The following is a 21731-nucleotide window of genomic DNA, read 5'->3' as shown; positions in this document are numbered from 1 at the left end:
GAAGAAAGTTTCAAAATACCAGACATATTCTTAAAATTATCCTATCTAGCAGAAACTGCTTCATGGAATTCTCCTTGTATTACGATCCAGTTTAAAGTTCTACCACAGCAAAGTGTCTATGCAAACCCAAGCAGCCACACAAGACTATGAACTGAAACACTGAAGCAGGTCAGATAGTGACAGGTCATCTTTACTAGAACTTAAATGGTGGTTTATACAGTCACTTAAAATTAAAAAAAAAAAAAAACCACCAAAAAGTGCACCACTTAATGACCTTTTAGATCTCCATGCTCAACAGATAAGCTTCAAAAGGGCTTAACTCCACAACACTGATAAAGCAAACGTTATTGGCAGCTAAAGAGGGATGTGGTCTAGTTACCAAAGCCACAGCTCTGCCTTATGAATTGTTCTGTAATACTACTGTAACGTCCCTTGAGTAGAAGCAGAAGGCTCACCTACGTTGGCAAAGCACAGTGTAAAAACAATCAAGGAAGTCACAAGCAGGAGAGCTGAAAACCACTAGGACTGCTTTCCTTAAAACAATTAATAAAAAAAGGAGTGAACTCTTAAAGAGTGAGAAGGTAAAATGTGGTTTTACTGTTGTTCAGAAGGAACCTACCACACACACGCTCAGGAATTCAAACTACATTCATTTAAAATTGATACGATTTCAGAAGGAAACTTCCTCTGCCAGCAACCATCATTCTCCCACGTCATCAACTTACTTGAATTCAGTGCTCCATTGTTTAAGTGAGAAATTGATGGCACTTGGTTGGACTGGTGCAGGCTGGGAAGCTGCTTGCTCCCCTACTAGGTCTGTAGGAGAAGTCTCCACAGCTAGAATATTTCTAGCTCTCTCTGCTGAAGCATTTTGGCTTAGGATACTCAAATCTATTAAAAAAAAAAAAAGAAAAAAAAAGAGGAAAACTTTCAGTAAGTAGAAGAACAGCAGAAGTAAAACATTACTGAATTATGAGCATAGTATCACTGGGTGGGGGAGAAGAAATCCAAAACCACATCACATGTCTGTAATGTTTCTTTCCTGAAACAATCAAAATCGATGTAATCTATCATGAGCATAATAAAGCGTATAAGATGAAATGGATGTAACCTAACTCAAACAGGTAACTACCTTATTTGCTATCTTATTTGCTGGAGGCTGTCAAGGTCAGGTTAGATGAGGTCCTGGGCAACCTGGTCTAGTTCCTGATCTACTGGGTGCAAACCAGCCACGGCATGGGATTCAGACTGGATGATCTTCAAGTTGACTTCCAACCCAAGTCATTCTCTAAGCCCAGCTCCTTTTCTTAAAAACCACATAACACAGCTAACACTGAGGGAACTTGACCAGTCTTCAGTTGTCTTCAAAAAAAAAAACAACTTAAGCAGTCAGACACTTATAACATGTTTAACATAAGCAGCAGGTTCTGCTCTATAATCTGAGCTGGTGAAAAACAAAAGTACATTTGAAAAATATCAACTGAGTTCATCAATCACAGCACGGAAAGTCAGTTGAAACGGGAGTAGAGAAAAGTGACCCTGAAGGAATAGGTCAATAAAAGTGACCCAGGATTTAAGGAAGGAGTTCAACAGCTTAAGTGGTTAAGAAAGCTGGCGAAAGTTCACCTGCTTTTTATACTGCCAAAAACACACATGGAGCAAGGCAAAAAGAAAAGGAAAAAAAAAAAAAGGAGTTAGTTCCATTATTTAAGCCATGATAGGAAGGGATGCAGCTAGAACCATCCTCCCAAAAAACTCCTGCCTGTGAGGACATGCAAAGCAGTGCCAAGAGGAAAAGAAAAAACAACCCAAAAGCCCCACACAGAACACATAGCAACTAGGTTTTGCTTCTAAATCATTGACTGATATTACCCACACCCATACCTCCTACAGTGTGCAATGAGGGAAGATCATACACCTATTTGTGAATGTCTTAACAGGTATTTTAAGAATAACAATAGTTGAAAGATGAAAACTCAAAGTCACAGCTAATCTTAACACTTTGATACCTGTGCTTTGGAAGTTTCCTTAAGGTACAGAAGGACTAACTAGTAACATTGCTACAGGCTCTTCTCCTAAGAAAGGCTACAGACTAGATAATAAATCCAGTACCAGATAGCAAAAAAATAGACAAAGCTATAGTAAGCAATTGTATTTTTGGACTGAAGACACACTTCTTCCCATTCAAAATGTTAGAAATTGCACCTGTACTGAAGCACAAGGAAAAGAAACCAACTTGTATGCTCCAGTATGAAGTGCTGGATTCAATGACTGAATTCACTGAATGCACATTAAGGGTTTTGTTGTTGTTGCTGTTTTGTTTTTTTAAACAAGACATATAGATTCATCATCAGCTTGAAATCAGGCCCTTAAAGAGCCCCAAACTCTACAGAAAACCTTTGTAGTACCTGTTTAAAAAGATAAAAGAATCATTCAGGGTTCTCCTACTCTTCCCAAAAGAATCCCTACATTTCAAGAGCTCCGCTGGTGTTAAAGTCATCATTGTGATCTGTCCTCAAAAATGAGATGCTACAGATGCAGTCAGAAACAACAAATAATGCAGCTTAACTGCCAGCTGCCCTTAAAAGGGATGTGTCTTCTCAGACATGTACTCCCAGACACTTCATGCAGTGGATTTAATAAACTGGAAAAACCACAAAAAATAAAAAACAACAATCACACACCACCCATCACAGTCCTTTAACAAATTGCTTAGCTTGCTGATTCAGCAAAGCCCAACCAACAGCTTGGAAGAAAGAAAGGCGTTAGGTCAGTGATCCAAAGTGATGGGCCTTTTTCACTTGCTTTTGCTGGACTCCAAGCAAAGCACGAAGGAGAGCACAGTATCTACACAAGCAGTAGAGACATCAGATGCGTTTCACACCACTTGAGTGCTGAGGATAGTAGCAGAAGGAGCAGATTTGGTGTCAAACCATACTGATGTTTCTGATCCAATGGTCTGCTCCCAGAAGAGGGCACTCCTGTCTCTGCTACTCTGACTTCCATCTTCAGCTGCTAAACCTTGCCCCCTCCCCCCGACCAGCTCTGCAAGTCACCTGACTGTATAGTAAACATATTCCATTCAGTAATCCAGCTGGAAACAGAACAGAATAAAACCCAGCCTTCCCTCTTGGCTAAGCTTTGACTTGAATCAACTCAGCACAGAGTCAAGCACCACAAACAATGCAAGAAAGTCCGACTAAGTGCCTAGCAGAGTGAAAGGCTTTTGGTACAACCAGAAAAGCTTAGAAGAACAAAACCATGTGACCACTTCTGGCAGCAGCAGCAATATGTATATTTTTGCAGCATACGGCTTGACAAGCTGCTAATCAAACAGGCTGCCACCAGAAAGGTGATCTCAAACCATCCCACTCCACATTCTCACCAACTCTCCCATGCTAACCCCAGCTCTCATTTGCCCCTGCAGTGAAACACTTCAGGAAGGCATGCTAGGCAAAAGCCAACATGGAGAAAAAGCTGTTCTCTGCTGGGCAGCCCTTCGAGCAGTGGGCAGCTATTAGATCAGCACAGCTGAACGAAAGGCTGAGCTCCTCAGGCCAGCTGTGCTTGAGCAAGCAGCACAAGCAACCGCTCTTGAATGAAAGCACTAAACTGGGTTAGAGGACAACACAGCCACATGGGATCTGCCATGGGAGAGCACAGAAGGGAGGGGACAAAGACATCTTTACATTCTTTTGACAATATGAGCAAACCGAAATCAATAAAATATAACATTTGTTGATGAAGTACGTCTGACCTCAAACCAGAATCTAAACCCCAAGGAGCTTTACTAGTATGCTCAACTTGGCAAAGAACAGGATTTCTTAATGCAGTCTTATTTATTGGTAACAGAGATAAACAAGCAAGGCATTTTCTGTACCGATCCAGGAATCAAACAACTCAGAAACGTCTCAGCAATGAAGACAAAACACAGAATAATTCATACAGCACAGTTCTACACTTCATGGGTTTGACACTACCGTAAAACCTGTTTTTAAAGAAATCAAGGGGTTTCAAAAGAGAGATAAAATCACACATCAAATTACACTACTGCCAAGCAACTTCAGCAACACCAACACATGCAAAGTTTAACTAGTTACTTAAGAACAAGATATAACAAAGAACTTCCCAAGACTAGCCTCCATCTTTCCTCCACACTGTGTTTATCGCCCATTAACAGATACCAAACAGAAGCACACATGATTTTCACTCAGATTTTCCCACCTACCAGGACTGTCTTTGGCAACAAGACCTTTGGAAAAGTCACTCGGTGTAGGAGAAGTCCGACTGTCCCTTTTGGCTGCATCGAGGTTGTTACAATATTCCCATCTCTTCTGCTGAAGCTCCTGCAGCCAGTAGGTCATATCCTGACGGGTTGCAGCCTACAGCATAGAGAAGCAGAGCACGAATGAGATCAGTCCATCTCTGGTATCTGAATTCGCTAATTCCAAGCACAATACAGAAAGGAACAACCCAGATCTCTTTGCTGGTCTGCAAATTACGATTACCCCAATCAAGGATGATTTAAAGGAAATAATCACTAATGGACTCGACACACACTGTGCATGTACCCTCACTTCCATGCCAAATCCACCTTCCCTTAGAAGGAGTTGCAAGCATGGCTTTTTCCTCCAGTTTTAGACTCAAACATTAGAGAACGCAGCAGCATGCAATATTTCACACACCACTACAATTCCACATCACAAAAAAAGCCCCGTGCACAGAAAAATTCCTGTTTTCCTTGCTTCATTTTCTTTGCTACCAGCAGAAAACAACAACATAAGAAGGTGCTGTGATGCCGTCTACTTCCATAACTAAGCCTGCTCGTTGTGTCAGTTGATGGTACCATGAGTTAATCATCTTCTATAGGGAGGGTGTATTAATAATACATACAAACATTTTATCTACAAGCCTACATTCATTACAATGACATCAGTCAAACATCTTTAAGCTTCAGTCTGAATCACAGCTGCAGGAGTCACCTCAAAATATGTCAAAGCATGGCTTACAGATAACAATAAGAGACTAAACCATGGCAAATGGCATCCCAGGTGCTCCCTCAAGGAGTTATTTTTGTTACAAAATAGACACTCAACAGCCAATCTAGAACAAACACTTGATACCCCTAACATGGCATGTTGAGGAGTACAAAGTTAACACTGTGAAAAGACACTCACCTGGGTCCTTAGGCCTGCAAGGGACATGGCATAGTGGGGAAATAGTGGAGGTAGGGGATGGTTGGATTGGATGATCTCGGAGGTGTTTTCCAACCTTGGTGATCCTACGGCCCTAAGCACACACAGTGCTTAGCTTTCAGCTAGTCTTTCTCCTAACTGCTCCCCAATTGCCTGGTGGCATTAGTAATAAAAAGGGACACCTGGACAAATGGCTCTGTTTGCTCTTCAGACAAAACTTAATTTCTAGAAGCTTCCTATTCTGTTCATCACAACTGAAGGGGACGCCTACGTAGGGCAGAGCTGCAGAAGAATGATGATGCCGTTTCCTTTGCACAGAAATACACTCTGTACTGCATAAAGCACACAGATGGCACAGACCCATTTTCAATGCTGACACAAGAACACTTCTGGTCTAGTCAAATGGAAGATCCTTTTACCATCGTATCTCAACACAGAGCAGCTGATTTCAAGACAGAGCAAGAGCAATATAGCAAACAAGAAGCGATGCTCCCCCAGGGCGCTCTCTGCCTCAGCAATCCACACTATCAGTTTTTAGCAATCATAGAGACAGGTTTTTATTTTATAATTTGCCCTTACAAACCCATACAAACTCTAAGGTCCACACATCCTATGGCAAATGACTCCAAAGCACCATTCAAGCAAGCTGGTCAGAAAACCAAGACAGAAATTCCTGGAGCTGATGCTGCAGACCCTCTCAGCAGATTAAATGCACGACACAACACAACCTATGGGAATCTGGGCAAGCGAGCAGAAATAACACAAACCAAGCAGTGAAATAAACCAGTGACACACGAGGACACTGCAGGTTCACCTCCCTCAGCTGGTATGACGTAGGTGCAAACAACACACACCTGCTCCAAAATGCAAGTTTTGTCTATTTAGTCTTGCCTGCACACAGGCACCTATGGGGAAAAAGTATTTGCCTTAAAGAAGAGAGGGGAAGAGACTGTTTAAATGTGCCTGTGAGGTTTGTCAGAAAGTGTCAGAGAATTGGCACACCACAAAGCCAACCCATGCAGCCATCACGGGCGCTTCTGGAATGACCAGCGCAGCAGGACCTACACACCCTACACACCCAGTCGCACTCTGCAAGGCGTACGTGCTTCCCTTCTACCTCCAGCACCAAAGGATCTCCTCTGGAGGTTTGCCTAGCAGCAGGTGGCCATTTCCACTACATGTGAGAACCTATACTTCCTTTAGAAGCGCACACAGGCTTTGACCAGTTATGTTTTACCGTGCTCGAGCTCGAGAAAACCACTGTGTCTTCAAAGAGCTTTCACTAACACAGGATGTAATATGTAGGTGGTTCTCTCTGCTACCACAGCATCACTTACGAAGCAACACAACATACACCTACAATTAACTTCTGCCCACGACTAGTTCAACTTAATGGGTCCCGCTAACACCCTGTACCGTTACCCTCTTGCTAATGCTGTTCAGTAAAAACAAATTCATTTTATTGGAGCTGCTGCTGGCTGTTGTTTTCCAATTCCCATTTACACCCATTCTAGGGTACAAATACATACCCTCAGCTTTTAAGTGATGGCACTGACACTCGGAGGTCAGCAGGCACAGCCCTGCAGTGTAAAACAGGACCGCAGTGCGCTCTCAGTCTCACCCTCCTTATTTTAAGTCATTTTCTCTAGGACTCCTTACCACCCTGCTGCTGCAGCCCACTTGTTGTTTGATCTTCCATCCTCCAAATACAGTCTGCCTTTTCTTTCTTATGGAGAGCTCCACTTCCTTTGAACACTTTTGGCTGAGTTTATGCAGGTATCTTAATTATTTACTTGACAAGTTAAAGAATTACGTGGGAACCCTTCTGTTAAGATGACCTTTAGTTTCAACAAAATTGTCTTCAAAGATGGCATTGTTTGAAATTAACTGGCTTTTTTTTTTTTTTCCTTCCAACATCACATGGAACACAGGTTTCCCTCTTCCCCTGCTCCTAAGCAAACAACAGGGAAATCCACAAACACTTTAGAACAGCCACTTCACCTGTCAGAGAAAGGAACTCTCCTACGCCTGCTCCATTTTCATGGCTTCTCTGAGTATTTGGCTGCTGGTTACCATCAGAGAGAGAATGTGCAACCAAGAGCCACACTGACAAAGAACCCTCAGTTGTACCCAACTACTGCGTGGCTCTTCAACAAGACAGAGCCACAGCAGGGCAGGGACATCTTAAGGGAGGCATCTTGTGCAGGAAGAAAACCACCATAAATGGAGTATCAGGAAGGATGCAGTAAATGTAACCTCTGTACAACAGAACACATCTGTATCTGCAAGGCAACACCCATTAGTTTTGACAGAGAGACATCCTCACAACAGAACAGATCCTGAAACAACGTAAACAGCATTCACGTCTTAGAGATGTACAAAGCTTCAGCCTTACAAAACTGCCATCTGAACTGAGATCTGACAAGGAACTGCCATTGCCAACTCACAGGTAGCAGCAGCAGAAGGTAAGGTAACTAAAGACAGACACAGTTCTGGCTGTTTTTCAACAGAAATGATGGAAAATGGTTATCATTTACTTAAAACCCTCCCCTACACGTTGTATGAAGGCTGCTGCAGGACCTGCCCTCTTCCAGTGCATACATAACATGAACAAAAAATTACCTGGAGGAAACCACTGCACAGTACCACCCCTTACCTGCACCACACATGCCAATATTACAGACTTGAAGGAAGAGCCTGAAGAAATGTCAACAAGCAGACGATCCATTTTGAGAAAACATTTGCCACAGTCCTTTTCTGAATGTAGAAATGTTGAAAGGAGGATCACCACCAAAAAAATGGGCATTTCTTAGGACTTACTAACCCTGCTGTGTGCAAGCAGCAGGTGTTGAGCCAGATAAGTTCTCTGGAAGGCAGGCCAATTTTAGCCAAAGCACTGAAACCACTCATGAGCAAAGTCACAAGCCTGACCAGCTCTGGAAACAAATCACCTCTGTGACTGAGCTACTTCTATGCTAGGACCTAATGAGGTCAGCTCCTAAACCAATGCTACCGTAGCTCGTAACATCACAAAAGGTACACGAGCACTCTTATTAATCACCACCACATCCTTACAGATTACTGACAAACTGGAGGAGAAGCTCCCAACTCACTCTAGTTTCAATGAATGTGATGCTTTCAAGGACTTGGGCTCCAAGATGCAGTGCCTGGAATATTGACCACTCGGCCACTGACTCTCCAAAAGGTTGCTGGTTTATCTCTTTAATTAGTCTGTGTCATTGCCTCCAACGCACCCCTCTCCACACAGAAGTTAACGATGTGAACAGACACAGAGCATCACCACAGGTCAGTGTTTCAGAGCTTCAGGAGCAAGTGAACAGTGCCATTAGCCACAGCAGACACTACTTTAACAATGAAGTTAGGAACAACTCGCTTCAGTTGCTGTGAAGGCTACAGTACAAGGGGTTTTTTTTGGTCAGACTGCTATCAAACTGAGGAACAAACCACAAGGATATCACACTGCCCTCAGTTCCCACTAAATTACAAAGACTGAGCAATCCAGATGATGAAATCATTACATTAACAACAACAAAAAAAAGAGGCATTATGAAGAAATAATGCATTCCTGAACAGCACCATCACTGCAATCTGGAATTCCAGTTGCTTATTTCTTACTGCTCTTCTCAGCTGAGAAGACTGAATGAGAAAGACCAGATCATGAGGTCTGGAAATTCTGAACAAGCAGCAAATTGAGGAAAATAAGGCATGTGAGTTAGAGGGCGAAGGCATCATTTCATTTGATTTTCCTCCTCGTGCTCTGTGTGCAATGTTTTCTTCATAAATGAAACCACATTTGTTTTCAACAGGGACTGGAGGTTTGGTTTTCAGACAGTGGTTTGGTTTTCCTATCCTGAATTCATTCCTATTTCTACCTAATTTAGCTACGACGTATTTTTATAGGCCCTTAAGATCTACCACGTTGGGTAGTAGAAAATTAATTCCAGCCCCAGAAGCCTTAACCCTTGGTGAACCACACAGCTGCTGAAGGCCAGTTGGTCCCTAACATCTCTCATGTTGTTTTTCACTTACCCCTTATTTATTACGTAAGTGCTCATGATGTGATATCATTTTTAAAGGCAATCACTTGGCTACTTTAAGGCACACGTTGAAACAATATACGGGGTAGAAGATGCAAAATTACTTCTGCATGTTACAGAACTGACCTTGGCTTTTCTCAGTCTCCATAAGGAAAACACAGAGAGCTCCAACTCATATCACTTCTCTCCCAAAGAGTACAGCAAGAAACGATTAAGGAAAGGAAGGGCAGAGTAACACCACAGACTGAAAGGTACAACGAGAAACACTAAAAAGGAAACCTCCTGTTGCTTACACTTGTGCATGACAGCTGAGGCCGATGTGAGCCCTGTGCCTGGGGCCGCTGCTGCAGCACTGTTTGACACGAGTTACTCATGGCACTATGTGCTTTCTTGGAGATTTCCATAGCAAAATAAGTAACAGAAATCACCCAGTAGTAGCCAAAGAACAAAGCAACCAACTCCTCCACCAAGTCTGCCATTTTAACTTCTGCAAGAAGCGCTCAGAGTGCTATGGTGGGTTCACAGAAGGTGACGAGAGCTTTGGTTATGGCACAGGAAAAAAACAAAAGTTGCTTTTACAAGTGATTATATGCAGAACTGCTGACTGCATCACTCTGCTTTAACCAGACATGCTTATGATGATTACCACATTAGTTCTCCGGTTGGATAACTTATTTACTTGCTAGCAAAGCATGTCAATTATTCCTAATTTTGATAAATGCTTACAAGTGCTTAAAACTTTGAGAAAGAAAAGTATGTAATCACACTGTGCAGCATCAGCATTTATGATCACTGTTCAAATCCGTGCTGTTAGATGAGCGTATCACAGAGATCTCCTCCAGCCCCCAGAAGGAAGTTCCTCCATTGGAGTCTAACAGCATCACGGGTTCTTTACCATCACATACTGGGGAACTTGCTGCAAAAGAGAGCAGTTCCTGTGAAAGCACACACAGAGATCGCTCCTTGAGCAAAGCGTGTGCATCGGGAGCAACGAGAGGTGACGGATTCTCGGGAGCGTTTACTTCTACTTATCAAGTGGAAGCGTTTCTCCACTTACTGTGCGTGTGCGCGTGTCCCTGAGCAACAGTGAGAGGCGTCAGCCAGCCCGCTGTTTAGTCTGCTGCCCGCGGGATCCACACGATAACGGCCCCCGCTATCAGGAAACGATCCTCCCTCCTCTTCCTTCCTCCCAAAGCAGAGAAGGTGAAGGCTATTGCCACGCACCGGCTTCTCAAAGCAAGCGGCGGGCAGCGAGCAGCAGCCCCAGGGCTCCGGCCCACGGCCCGGCTGCGCAGCTCGGGCTCGCCCTCAGCCCAGGCACCAGAGCAGGGCCTTTCCCCGCAGGACGGCTCTTGGAAAAAAGCTCTTTAAGGAAAAGATGACACAAACGCTCAGGGCCGTCTGGCACCGCGCATCTACTCCGCCTTTGCCAAGTATCGCTTCTGCTCCCGGAAACCAGCGGCCGAAAGGCAGCGCAGGAAGCCCCGTCTGGAGCCGGGAGGGGCGGGTCCGAGCGGGTCCGAGCGGTCCCGGGAGCCCCGGCCCGTCCGAGCGCCGCGGGGCCCGCGCAGGGCCGCCCGCCCCGGCCTACCTTCAGCACGGCCACAGCGCCGCCGGGACCGTGCACCTCGAAGGCGGCCGCCTCGTCCCCCGCGGCGGCGGCGGCGGTCTCGGGCTGGTGGTAGCTGAAGCAGGCGGAGGCGATGTCGATGTGCCCGAGAGGCAGCGCCTCCTGCGGCCCCTTGAAGTAGTAGAGGTAGCAGCGGCGCGGGTCGAAGACGAACCAGCGGCTGCGGAAGCCGCGCAGAGGGCCTTTCCCGGACAGCTTCTGCAGGTAGCCGCAGAGCTTGGGGGCTCCGGGCCCGGCCTGCTCCCCCGCCGGGCCCTCGTCCCCCTCCGAGCCCGCCGCCGGCATCGCCTCTCCCCGCCGCCGCCGCGCAGGGAGCGGCCGGGCCCGCGCCGCGCCGCCTCACGGGACTTGTAGTGCCCGCCCCGCTCGCGGCTGCAGGCGGAGCGGAAGGGCCGGGGCCGCCCGAGCTGCGCTGCGCTGCTCTGCCGCCTGGCCGGGACTGCGGCGCGGCTCGAAGCGGGGCTCGGCCCTCGTACGGGAAATCAGGGCTAACCCTGCCGCCGTGCCACGCCCCGTCACCGCTTTGGCCGCTGTCCGCCTCCTACTGTATCGTGACCGGGCTCATTAGCTGTGCGACCACATTAAAAAGTATTTGCCACAGCGTGCTCTGGCCCACAATAGGCTTCAACCCTCGCTTTGCGTGGGGAGCAATCTCACACATCAAAGCTCTAAGCTCTCACGCTTATCTCTGCCCAGCCGCTCACCTGGGGCTGCAGCTGCAGTGGAAGGAGTACTGCTGCCCAGAAGCCCAATCTGTGCAATGCTCCATCACACTCAGCCAACCATCACCCCTCTGCCCATGGACGGGCCTGTTGAATTCCATCCCAGCTGCTATTATTTACGGCAAAAAAAAACCCTACAGAACACACAGGTAAGCAATAGGGAAAAAGCTGCAGCTCGCAGGTTTTGGATGTGTGAAGATTCCAGGCAGAACTGCAGATGTTTTTCTCTGAACTCCTCAGCCCATTTTGGACTGCAGGGAACTTCCACTGTTAATAAAGAACTTGTGTAGCTCCCACAGGGAAGAGATCACAGCACACATTCCACACAACACTTAAAGGTGGAATCAACAGCCTGAATTTTCACGAATAAAAATACCAGCATTGAACAAATACTTAAAGAAAATGACGTTGAGCTTTTGGAACAGGTTCAGAGGGGGTCACAAAGACACCGGGGGGGGGGGGGTTGGAGCATCTCTCCTATAAAGAAAGGTTGAGGGAGCTGGGCTTGTTTAGCTTGAGAAGGGAAGACACCACGAAGGGTTTGGTGTCTACAGAGCAGTGGCTGGAGATGATATTTTCAATGGTGTCTTTGTTAGGACTATGCTATGTATGAACTGAATTCTGCCAGTTTGGGAGTTCTCAAAGCATCCAGAAATCCCAAGTTTTCAGAAGTTTCCTACTCTGTCTGTGTTTTTAAATCCCTTGATTAATTTTTTTCAATAAAAAGTAACTGTGTCATACACTGGACAACATTTTCATTCTCTACTACAGGATATAGAGGACATAAAGAACCTGACTGTTCAGCATGGTTGTCCTTGGGTTCCATTTTGATGTTGATGTAAGGGACTGCAGCTCTTCAAGTCCTCCTCTCTGGATTTCACCTACGGATAAGAAATGTGCCAAGTGAGGAAACAGGCAGTATTCTGCCAGCAGATGAACCTGCTTCAGAACTTGAGGCATGGAAGTCTCCCCGGTCAGTTCACATGACAAGAAGTGTGACGCACCAAAAGATTAAATGTTGCAAAGTAGGGCCAGGCACTTCTTTTTCTTAGACTAGAAAGACTGATTCTGTTCTGTTAAAAGTTCAGAGTTCTTTTGGAAACATGGAAAATAAGAAGGGTTGTTCCTGCTTAGGAGTGACCCTGACAAGTCAGATTTCTCCCTTACATCCTGCACAGTGTATCCTTCTCCAAACACAAAGTATTCTTGGTCTTCCCATACTCATCATGTGCCATTTGCCAGAACACAGATCACAAGTGGAAAACGCTGAATCCCTGGCTATCAATAATCCTATGTCCCAACAACTCACAGAATCAATTCCTAAGCCCGCAAAACTTTTGCTGTCAGTACTTCTCTTTTTTCAGTTTGCTGCTCAGCTTCCTTACAACACACAAAACAGGAGAATCCCCTATTTTTACAGCTGATTCATGTAAACAAGTTCCCCTTCCTGGGCATATCAGTTCCTTATTTCTTGTATAACCTTTTTCAAAACAGATCAGATGTGGAATGGTAAATAACAGGAGCGTATTTCTAAACTGCTGGAGGAAACACACATGAAAACAACGCTTTCCCTTCTTCTTCCTTTCCTGTCTTCATGTTAGAATGCACAAGTGGGATAGGTGACACTCTGCTGCTAGATGGCCTTCAACGTGGCATGCTGCACTTGTAAAATGAAGCTGCATTTACTCTGACAAGATGAGACTGGTCTAATGCATTACAATTGTAACATTTCTCTCCTATAATGAATAGAAGCACTCAGAGTTCCTGAACAAATCTTGATTCTGTCAGGAAGGGGGGAAGAGAGGGAGGAAAAGAGTGACTATCATCAAATACTGAGGTACAGAGGGTAGAGTTAGTGTGTATCCTCGCTATCATAAATATGATATGCTATCATATTTATATATGCACAATACTAGGACAGTATACCAGCATACGTCTGATGACACCCAAGGTGTGAGGATTTAGCTAAAGATAAAACCTAGAAGCATTTTTCAGAGCCCATGCTAAACAACCACCCTTTCTGTTAGAAAAACGGAGCCACAGGTAATTAGCCCCCTCAAACCCTGAATCACACGGTGTCAGTCCAAACATGCATGCTGAGATATTGGTTAAATTGTTATTTTTATTCTATTCTAATAAAATATTTTGCCAATTCTCTGTGACTGTTGATGCCAAAATGAACACTTTCAATCTGCTGTAGAGTGACTGTGCATAGAACTCGCATACAACACTACACTATTTCAAAGAGTGAATGGTTTTGGCCTACTATTATTTAAATTCTTTGGAGATGGGGAACCAAAATCTTTCCTAAACTCTTCGTTTTTTTAAAACCACAGGAGACAAACAGGCAAAAGATTCTCAAATTACTGCTTCTGATACAGCCAGAACCATCCTCCCTCAGCTGCATCAGACACCGTTCTAAATCCCCCTGCCTCTCAGTCACCGCAGTGCCCATGAAGAACATCCTGTTATTGAATCTCCAGAACAAATTCTTCCCTTGTATACAAACAAGTCAGCCAAGAATTGCCGGCTCTCTTTTAACGGACGGGTAGGATTTCATGCCACTTTCGTTCCCCAGCATCACCCTGTGATCACTAGGTGGTGCTCCTTTCCTCTTTCACGTCCTACCTTTGTGGATCCTTCTCAACATGTTAAAAAAGACACAAACCCTGAGTAAGCAGGGAAGCTTATCTGTATTTTCTGATTCAGCTGGAAAGATCTACTTTAATTTAACAGTCTCACATAAAAACAGCTGAACGTACAAAACACTGGATGCACTGCTTTTGCTTCCCTTTGCACTGCATCTCATTAAGAACTCTTCATTACGAAAAAGCAATAATTATACATTCCAGTGAAGGGCAGTTTTGATTTGTAGCCACACGTTTGTAACCTGACTCGTAAAGAAACCCACAGAAATTGGTATGCATGTGGAGGAGGAGAGAGAGTCAAGAGAGAGAGAGACCCTAACGAATATAAAAGCCAGAAGTACCTTACCGTAGCAATCCAACAGGACAATCCAAACACATAATTGTTGGCTTCATATAGATCCATCCTGGCTAGAGAACGGTGATAAAGTTTGATGGGAATGCTGAAGATGATAAGCAGATGAATTCACAGTACTGCTGATAGAAAAAAAAACAACACAAAAGATGAATGGGCAGAAGTCACAGAAATAATGAGGCTTCGTTATTCCAGCTACTTACCGTGGAACTCCTTTCCATGTGTAACTCATCTCTGCTTCCCAGTGGGGAACCTAGGAAAACAAATAATGGAGTCTCAGAGAAATGTCCAATGGAAAGAAAGATCAGAGTAGATCATAGGGCAGACTTTAACAAAAGACTTTATGTAATCCTTCCAGAATTTTTTCGTATTACATGGAAGCACCACGTGCTACAAGAATTAGGAAAAATCCAGTGAGGTAGAATGGAGCAAAGAAGTTCTACATGCACTATCTTACAGAGTGAAAAATAACACAGCAAGGGCCTGATCAAGGTTACTTTTCTTCTCTGTACAGGCAGCTTAAGTCATGTTGGGGTGAAGAGTTTAAAGATGAGCCCAGACATACATTGGAAGGATGTCCAAAATCACTTTTGACAATCAGTCCAATTTTCTTAGAACAAGAAGGGAAATGTTGAAGAGTCATCCTGCAAAACAGTGACAGAGAGAAAACAGAAGAGGTTAGCACAATCCATATTGGAGTACTTTGTAATTCATACACATTCCCTTGGGTCAGAAGCCTACCTTTGCACTGTCAGAGTGGAGGAAGGAGGATTCTCTGGAATTCTCAGCTGTAGTTGCATGCACAGTTTAATCCACACATGGATTATATGTCACAGCTGAAAAGTGTATTTGCTCCAGCTTCCTTCTTGCAGCAAGGGCAGAACAGCAGGTGTTGATGTAGAGCAAATCTTCCAGTGTTTAAGCTTTAGCTGTATGAATTCCATCCTAAACACCTAAGAAAAGACCTCTTCTTCTGACGCGGACTATGTGAAGTTTGGTATGCTTATAGATATTAGTTAGAAGTTACAACAGTTGGTCAAGTGAGCACTTTGCTAATCAGTGTTGTTCAAATCTTTTTCTCTCTTAACTTACCCCAGGTCCACTCACCTCCTTTTCAAGGAAGAAATCAAGTGTTCTGGCAAAGGGAAAACACATTTCTCAAGGCTGAGTGGGATCAAAAGAAATTAAAGATGAGAAACTGAAAGACACTTACATGTGCTCTAAATAAGAATCTGTAATTGAAAAGCTTATCTAAAAATCTTCAGACTTAGCCAGACCCTTTGGCCTAGGACACAGGCTACATTTCCCAGAAGAAAATTATTTTGCAGGAAATGCATTTTGCTGTTTGTTTCTGTTCAACACAAACATTACCAGGGAAGCTCTTCCCGTAGGTTTCTGTTTTGGAACTTTTAGCTTTGGCAAGAGACAGGAAGCACGAGAAAAATCAAGGGAATACGGAATGAAGAATAAGTCCCATCGCTCACATCTGGACCCAAACAAAACTCAAGTCCTTTCTAACTAAGACTACCAAAACACAACGTGATCTGAGAAAGTGCAAGGGGGAAACTGCCCCATCGTATGCAGACAGCTGGTCTCCAGTACCCAATTCTGCTAGCAGTATGAGCCAAATTTGGCTTTACATCAGAACACTGTCTGTATTTGGTTTACCTGGCCACGGCAAACAGTTTTTCTGGCTGTTACATTAGTATCAATAGAAATCGAACTTGCCTACAGAAAGAGAGATCTTTATCTTAGAAAAAGATATAAAATGTATTTGATTGAGATAGGGGAATGCTAGTCCTGAAAGACTAAGCTACGGTTTTACGTCCAGAATTGCTGCAAGAACAATTTGGTTTATCAAAAACAAATGTTTTCCATTCTCTCCACTTGAAATCCTAACTACCTTTTGCACCATCACCTTATATTGATACCAATGATACCAGATGTAAAACAAAGCTTTTGCTTCACAGAACATACTGCATATTGATATGTCGTCAGCCTGGAGGCAGCTGGCTTACAGCGAGCAGTAATGCATTCTTAGCATGTATTCCTATTACCCTTAAAGATATTTCTGAACTCTTCACAAAGTTTGTGGAATATGCAACTTACTGAAGCAGTGAATGGCTTTAGCAACCAAATTTTCATCTGGAATCTTTTGATGGTTTACCTGAGTTAACTGTGTGCAGTTATCAGATAGCAATACCATCACAGTGCTGCTGTGTACTGGCATAAATGAATTATTTGCTTAATGTGAGATGCAGACATATGAGCTGCTCTTCCAAATGCTATTTCATTAAGAATGAATTAATGAACAATTAATTTCTCCTGAGAAGTGATAGAATTTGGGGACATCGTGATACTTATTAAAACAAATAACTTGGATTCTCTTAAAATTTCTGTCTTCAGAACATCTCACTGAAAATAGACATATAATGTAACGTATTCTGCAGATACAGAAACAGAAAGTTGTGGGGGCTAAAAAAAAAGTGTCAGGAATGTTAATGAAAGAACCAAAAATGGATGAGGACAACTAAGATGGCTTATTTACTGCCAGTGCATTCAGTGGTGATTCGGACTCCTCAGTTCCACAGTAGGCACAGTCCTGAAGAAATAAGCGACAAACCTACTCGAGGAAAGAGTAAAGGGGCAGGATGTGGGGCAGTAATTGTAAAGAGATCTAACATCAACTGCATTCAGATCCTGGCACAAGAGACATTGGTTAAGAATAAGCCTTAGGAATACACCGAATAGCGCAGTGCAACACAGCAGCAGAGCCAGCACCAGCTATGTTGATGCAGTGTTTTGGCAGGACAAGTGTGTATAGAAATAAAAACAGAGTTGTACTGGTAAGCCTATATTCCTCAGGGACTGATGGCACCCTTGCTACACAGAACTACAATTTACTATCTGAGTGGAGAGCTCAGTGAAGTTCACTTGGGGCTGCAGTGAGCCATGCAGACATTTTGGAAACAATGGGAATTGGATCCAATTAATGTCAACATAAAGGAACCTCATGGTCCAACACTTCAAACGAGATTCAGGCCTTGTTGGCCAAACATACTGGTTTCTCATTTGTAGGAAGAATGTTTCATTTATATGGGTGAAATTATCACAGGAAAATCCACTCCCTGATGAACTCCATCACAAATTTGCCATTCCTGTTTATTTTAAAACCATTTGCAAATGAAAGAACAAAAGCATTTGAGCTCTTACAGAAAGTACAACCAACTGTAGTTAAACGTAAACATTTCTACTCAGCTCTAAGTAAGAGATTTGTTCTAAAGCTATACGATGCAACAAGCCGCCCTCCTATTACTTTAACATGAGGATGGAAGACTGCAGGACTAGAAAGATCAGTTTTTACAAGACCACAAGAACTCCGATTAGAGCAGAGAGAGACATCGTTAAATCCCCTTCTCTGGCTAGTGGTGAGGAGAAATCCAGTTCAGGCTAGTTTCTTGATAACTATGCATCTAGGGAGTCTTCTGCAGTCATGCATTACAGAACACATTCTACTAAACGGTGGAAATACGTGGGAAGTTAGGTTGTGAAACAGACATTTCAGGCTGAGCATAAAACCACTGACCATCAATAGTAGAATTATAGCTGAAAAACACTCTTCATCTGGCTTCTTAGTCAATATATAAAGCTGCTTTGTTACTGAATCCTTCAGTAAGAAGATACACGCTGTGCTGCAGTTGGCCTTGACGTGGTAAGAGACTGAACACAGCAAACACTCACTCCTTTACATGCATTTTCTGCAAGCTGATAAGAATATCAGGTTATAAAGCTTCCAGGTGAAAGCTTGGGTCAGAAATATGTGCTCCATAACCAAAAGACAACCATTCTGATCATGCATCACTGGACTTACAGACTGAAGCTGTATCTGCAAACAAAAGATCAGTATTTGTTAGGCTAACTAGCTAACTTCTAAACGGTGACTGGAAAATGAACAGAAGTATTCTGATTTCACAGGGTTTCTTTAGACTGCCTTTCCTTTTTGTCAGACTTTCATTGGGAGCACTAAAAAGTGTAAATTAAGGACTGCGTAATGTGGATCCACAGGCCAGCCAGGAACTCCTTCCACACATCACAGGTGGCTATGAGGCAAAGCTGGTAGCAACAAAAATCTAGTCTTCCATTGTGAGCCAAGAAAAAATCATTAAATTAAAATTAAAAAGGAGTCAACATCATTTCATTAACTCAAGAGGAAACACGCAGCCAGCAACATCACTGCAGTATCACAGTTAGCAAAAATATTAGATGGATAGTACTAGATGGAAAGCAAATCACACACAAATCTCGATGAAAACATTACCACCAGAATCGCCTTTTCCTCCTGTCCATATAAAGGATTTCTAAGCTGAAAAAGAGTTCAGCAAATGGCTACCTCAGCAGTCACAGAGGTGATTGAAGGTCCTACCTCAGGGCAGGATAAATCTGTCAGTAGATAACTGGGGAAGTGTCCTTGACTCTTTTTCCTCTGCCTACACTTCATTGTCTTCCCCTTGTTAGTGGGACGTAAAATGGAGATTAATAAGAACCAACGTCATGAAGAACCACATTTATTTGTAAATAATGAGGTTCAGTAGGGGTAGATCAGCTACCAACTCAAGAAAGCCATCTGTGTTATCTAACAGGAGAGGGAAAGCAGGAAGGTTTTGTAGGACACTGGGTAAGGGTTTCTGAGTTTCCCCATAGGATTCATAAGCCATTCAGCTTCACTTTACTACGACAGGACAAGATTTTTTCTAGGATTTTTTAACACAACAGTTTTAATTTTCCCTGCACACCCTGCCTTGTTTCTGCACTAGTATTCACAACATAGTAAATTAATTGCAGAAATACTGTGCTCTACCAACTCTCTGCTGAAAATAACTGAAAATTAAAAATTATACCATCAGTAGGTCCATAACTCACCTGCTTCTCTTACACAGTTATAATTTTCAAAGAAAGCACACTAAACACAGTGGACTTTATTACTAAGGCTGTGGATAGGATAAACTCCAAATTCCTTGGCAGATGTGAAGGACCCGAGGCCAAACTTACTGCACAGAGTTAATCCATCAGAAGGTGCCAAATCTGGACTATATGGTGGATGTGATAGGACGGTCCAGCTGAGATTGGCATTGTGCTTCACGGTCTTCAAACTGGCATGGGGCCTGGTGTTGTGTTGCAAGAGAAAGGTTGTCTTCTCTGGCCTGACTCTGGAAGTTTGGGCCTTCAGCTTAGGCCCTGTCATGATGTAGTGGTCAGAGCTGATGGTTTATCTGGGCTCCAGGGAATCCCAAAGGGTCCCCCCTTTCCTATCCCAAAAGACAGTGCACATCAGTGCACCTGCTGAGGGCTGTGTCTTCAACTTTTTCTTTGATGGGGAACTCACATCTCACCATTCTGCCATTTTGACTCTAGCTTGTAGTAGTGACATCACATCCCATCACTGGTTACGATTCAATCCAGGAAACTGAACTTCTCCTGAAGTGAACGCAATCAATGCTACAGTGGGCATAAATGATACTTGCTTTCAACTGGAAATAGCTGGTACAGTGGTCCTGCAGAACATAGCAGGCCCAGAGGTCAATTTTCATAAGCTGCTCAGAAATTCTCTTCTCACTCTTAATTTGGCAGCCAAAGTCTTGCTGCTCACAAACCTTGCTTTAACTCCCCACACTCTGCTCCAGCTCCAGCACTGAGGTACCTTCCTTGTCAAAGGAATCTGATGGAAACTGCCGAGTACCATTTAGACTGTGCAAACCTGGAAATCCCTGTCTGCAAAGGTGAAGTCTGAGTCACAGGACAACCAGCTCTTCCCTGATTTGTGCATGCTAACAGATCTCTAAATCCATTAGTAAAGAATATCCAGCTTGGGGCACAGTGCTCATTACAGAGGTTGTTACATACATTTCCTTTTGCTCTCCTGGCCGCTGTTACCAAACACAGTTATCACAGCGAGTAAAACAAACATGCAATTCAAGCTGGACTTGCTGCACTAATAACCCAGTATTTAACTGTGTGAATGTCCCAGTGGAAGGAAAAGACCTTATGATACACCAACTTCCTTAGATGTCAATTCTTCCTTCTTTGTGTTCTGCTTGTTTTTTCCAGCTGGAAACGGAAAAATACTGAAAGTGAGTCACACGGGATTGAGTCATTTCATCAGAAACGTCTGCTATCAAATTCTGCAGAAAGCTGAAGTTTAAAGAGCAACCTGAGAAGCAGCAGAGTCTGGCACTGCTGACGTTACTAGGATGTGTGAAATTGCAGTGTGGAATATTTATATCTCCTTATCGTGTCTGGTTTTATCACTGGAAGGAAGATGGTCATTGAGATCACCACAGAGCAGAGGGAAACTTTAAGACATGGAAATCTCCACTGAATGTCCCGGAATTGAGTTTATTTCTGAGAAGGCACACATTGCCCAACCCTCTTGTTTAGGCTGAGCAAATACAGCCTTTCAGATTCTAATTTCTCCTACAGAGGGAATTCCCTCTGAATCTACATTTTTAAAAATTGCTATTATTTTATTTTCTTATGTGGAATCTCACTGTATAAAAAAGCTTCAGGACCATTTCCCAGAAACCAAAATGAATGCTTTGGTCAAAACTCCCACGTTCTTTTCTCTCAGGGTCTGCCAGGCCACAGTGACAAAGCTGAACGGGTTCCAGAGTAGAAAATCATCTTCTCTCAAGGGAAAGATGTCTGTTGGAAATTAATTTATTTCTAAGTGTCACTGAAGTAACCCAGAATATTAATTACTAAAGCCAGAATAATGATCAGCATGAGCTGCTGCCAGCACTGCCTCCAGAGTGGTGTGAGGAGCAGCTCGTAAGCACTGGGGATCAAAACTGTTTGAGAAGCCAAACATAGTCCAGCAGGAGCTGGGCTTTGAGACTGAGCAGAGAACCATTTCCTGCCATGTAAACAGACACTTTGTACCTGCGTCCTCACTGTGCTCTTCCTGAAGGACTTTGCTCTTCCTTAATACCTTCCATCAGCTGCCGCTCTGCCCAGCCCCTTCGCACAGCAGCAGCCAGAATCTCTCTCTGCTGGCAGGCTGCTACCTCCACTGATTGCATCTGGGAGAAGTTACAGCAAGAGAGGAGGACGCTGGACTGCTGCCCAGAAT

General features: G+C 43.8%; 2 protein-coding genes across 12 annotated transcripts in view; both read right to left on the bottom strand.

Moving 5' to 3' along the window:
• Positions 1–21731, bottom strand: part of TBC1D2B (TBC1 domain family member 2B) — a 41847-nt gene that overhangs the window by 19171 nt on the left and 945 nt on the right. Inside the window, exons 2-9 of one of the 8 annotated variants that reach the window (XM_046899234.1) lie at positions 21542–21681; positions 15347–20710; positions 15171–15249; positions 14809–14858; positions 14600–14727; positions 12398–12486; positions 4229–4382; positions 726–891 (exon numbers count right to left, since the gene is read on the bottom strand). In XM_046899234.1, the coding sequence (XP_046755190.1) occupies positions 726–891; positions 4229–4382; positions 12398–12412 (335 nt within the window). In that variant the 5' untranslated portion in view covers positions 12413–12486; positions 14600–14727; positions 14809–14858; ... (1 more) ...; positions 15347–20710; positions 21542–21681. Of the gene's footprint in view, positions 1–725; positions 892–4228; positions 4383–5177; positions 6937–10310; positions 11210–12397; positions 12487–14599; positions 14728–14808; positions 14859–15170; positions 15250–15346; positions 20711–21541; positions 21682–21731 lie in introns of those variants that run through there. The other 7 variants (XM_025153906.3, XM_025153909.3, XM_046899235.1 and 4 more) reach the window with 7 other exon arrangements.
• Positions 17976–21731, bottom strand: part of CIB2 (calcium and integrin binding family member 2) — a 39590-nt gene continuing 35834 nt past the window's right edge. For all 4 annotated transcript variants that reach the window (XM_413749.8, XM_004943721.4, XM_004943720.5 and 1 more), the window contains one exon: positions 17976–20710. The gene's annotated coding sequence lies outside the window, so the exon portion shown is untranslated. The remainder of the gene's footprint in view (positions 20711–21731) is intronic.

Source organism: Gallus gallus, chromosome 10, assembly GCF_016699485.2.
Source record: "Gallus gallus isolate bGalGal1 chromosome 10, bGalGal1.mat.broiler.GRCg7b, whole genome shotgun sequence".
Lineage (NCBI taxonomy): Eukaryota > Metazoa > Chordata > Aves > Galliformes > Phasianidae > Gallus > Gallus gallus.
The sequence above is the reverse complement of the archived record's forward strand: the minus strand, read 5'-3'. Positions and strand labels throughout refer to the sequence as shown.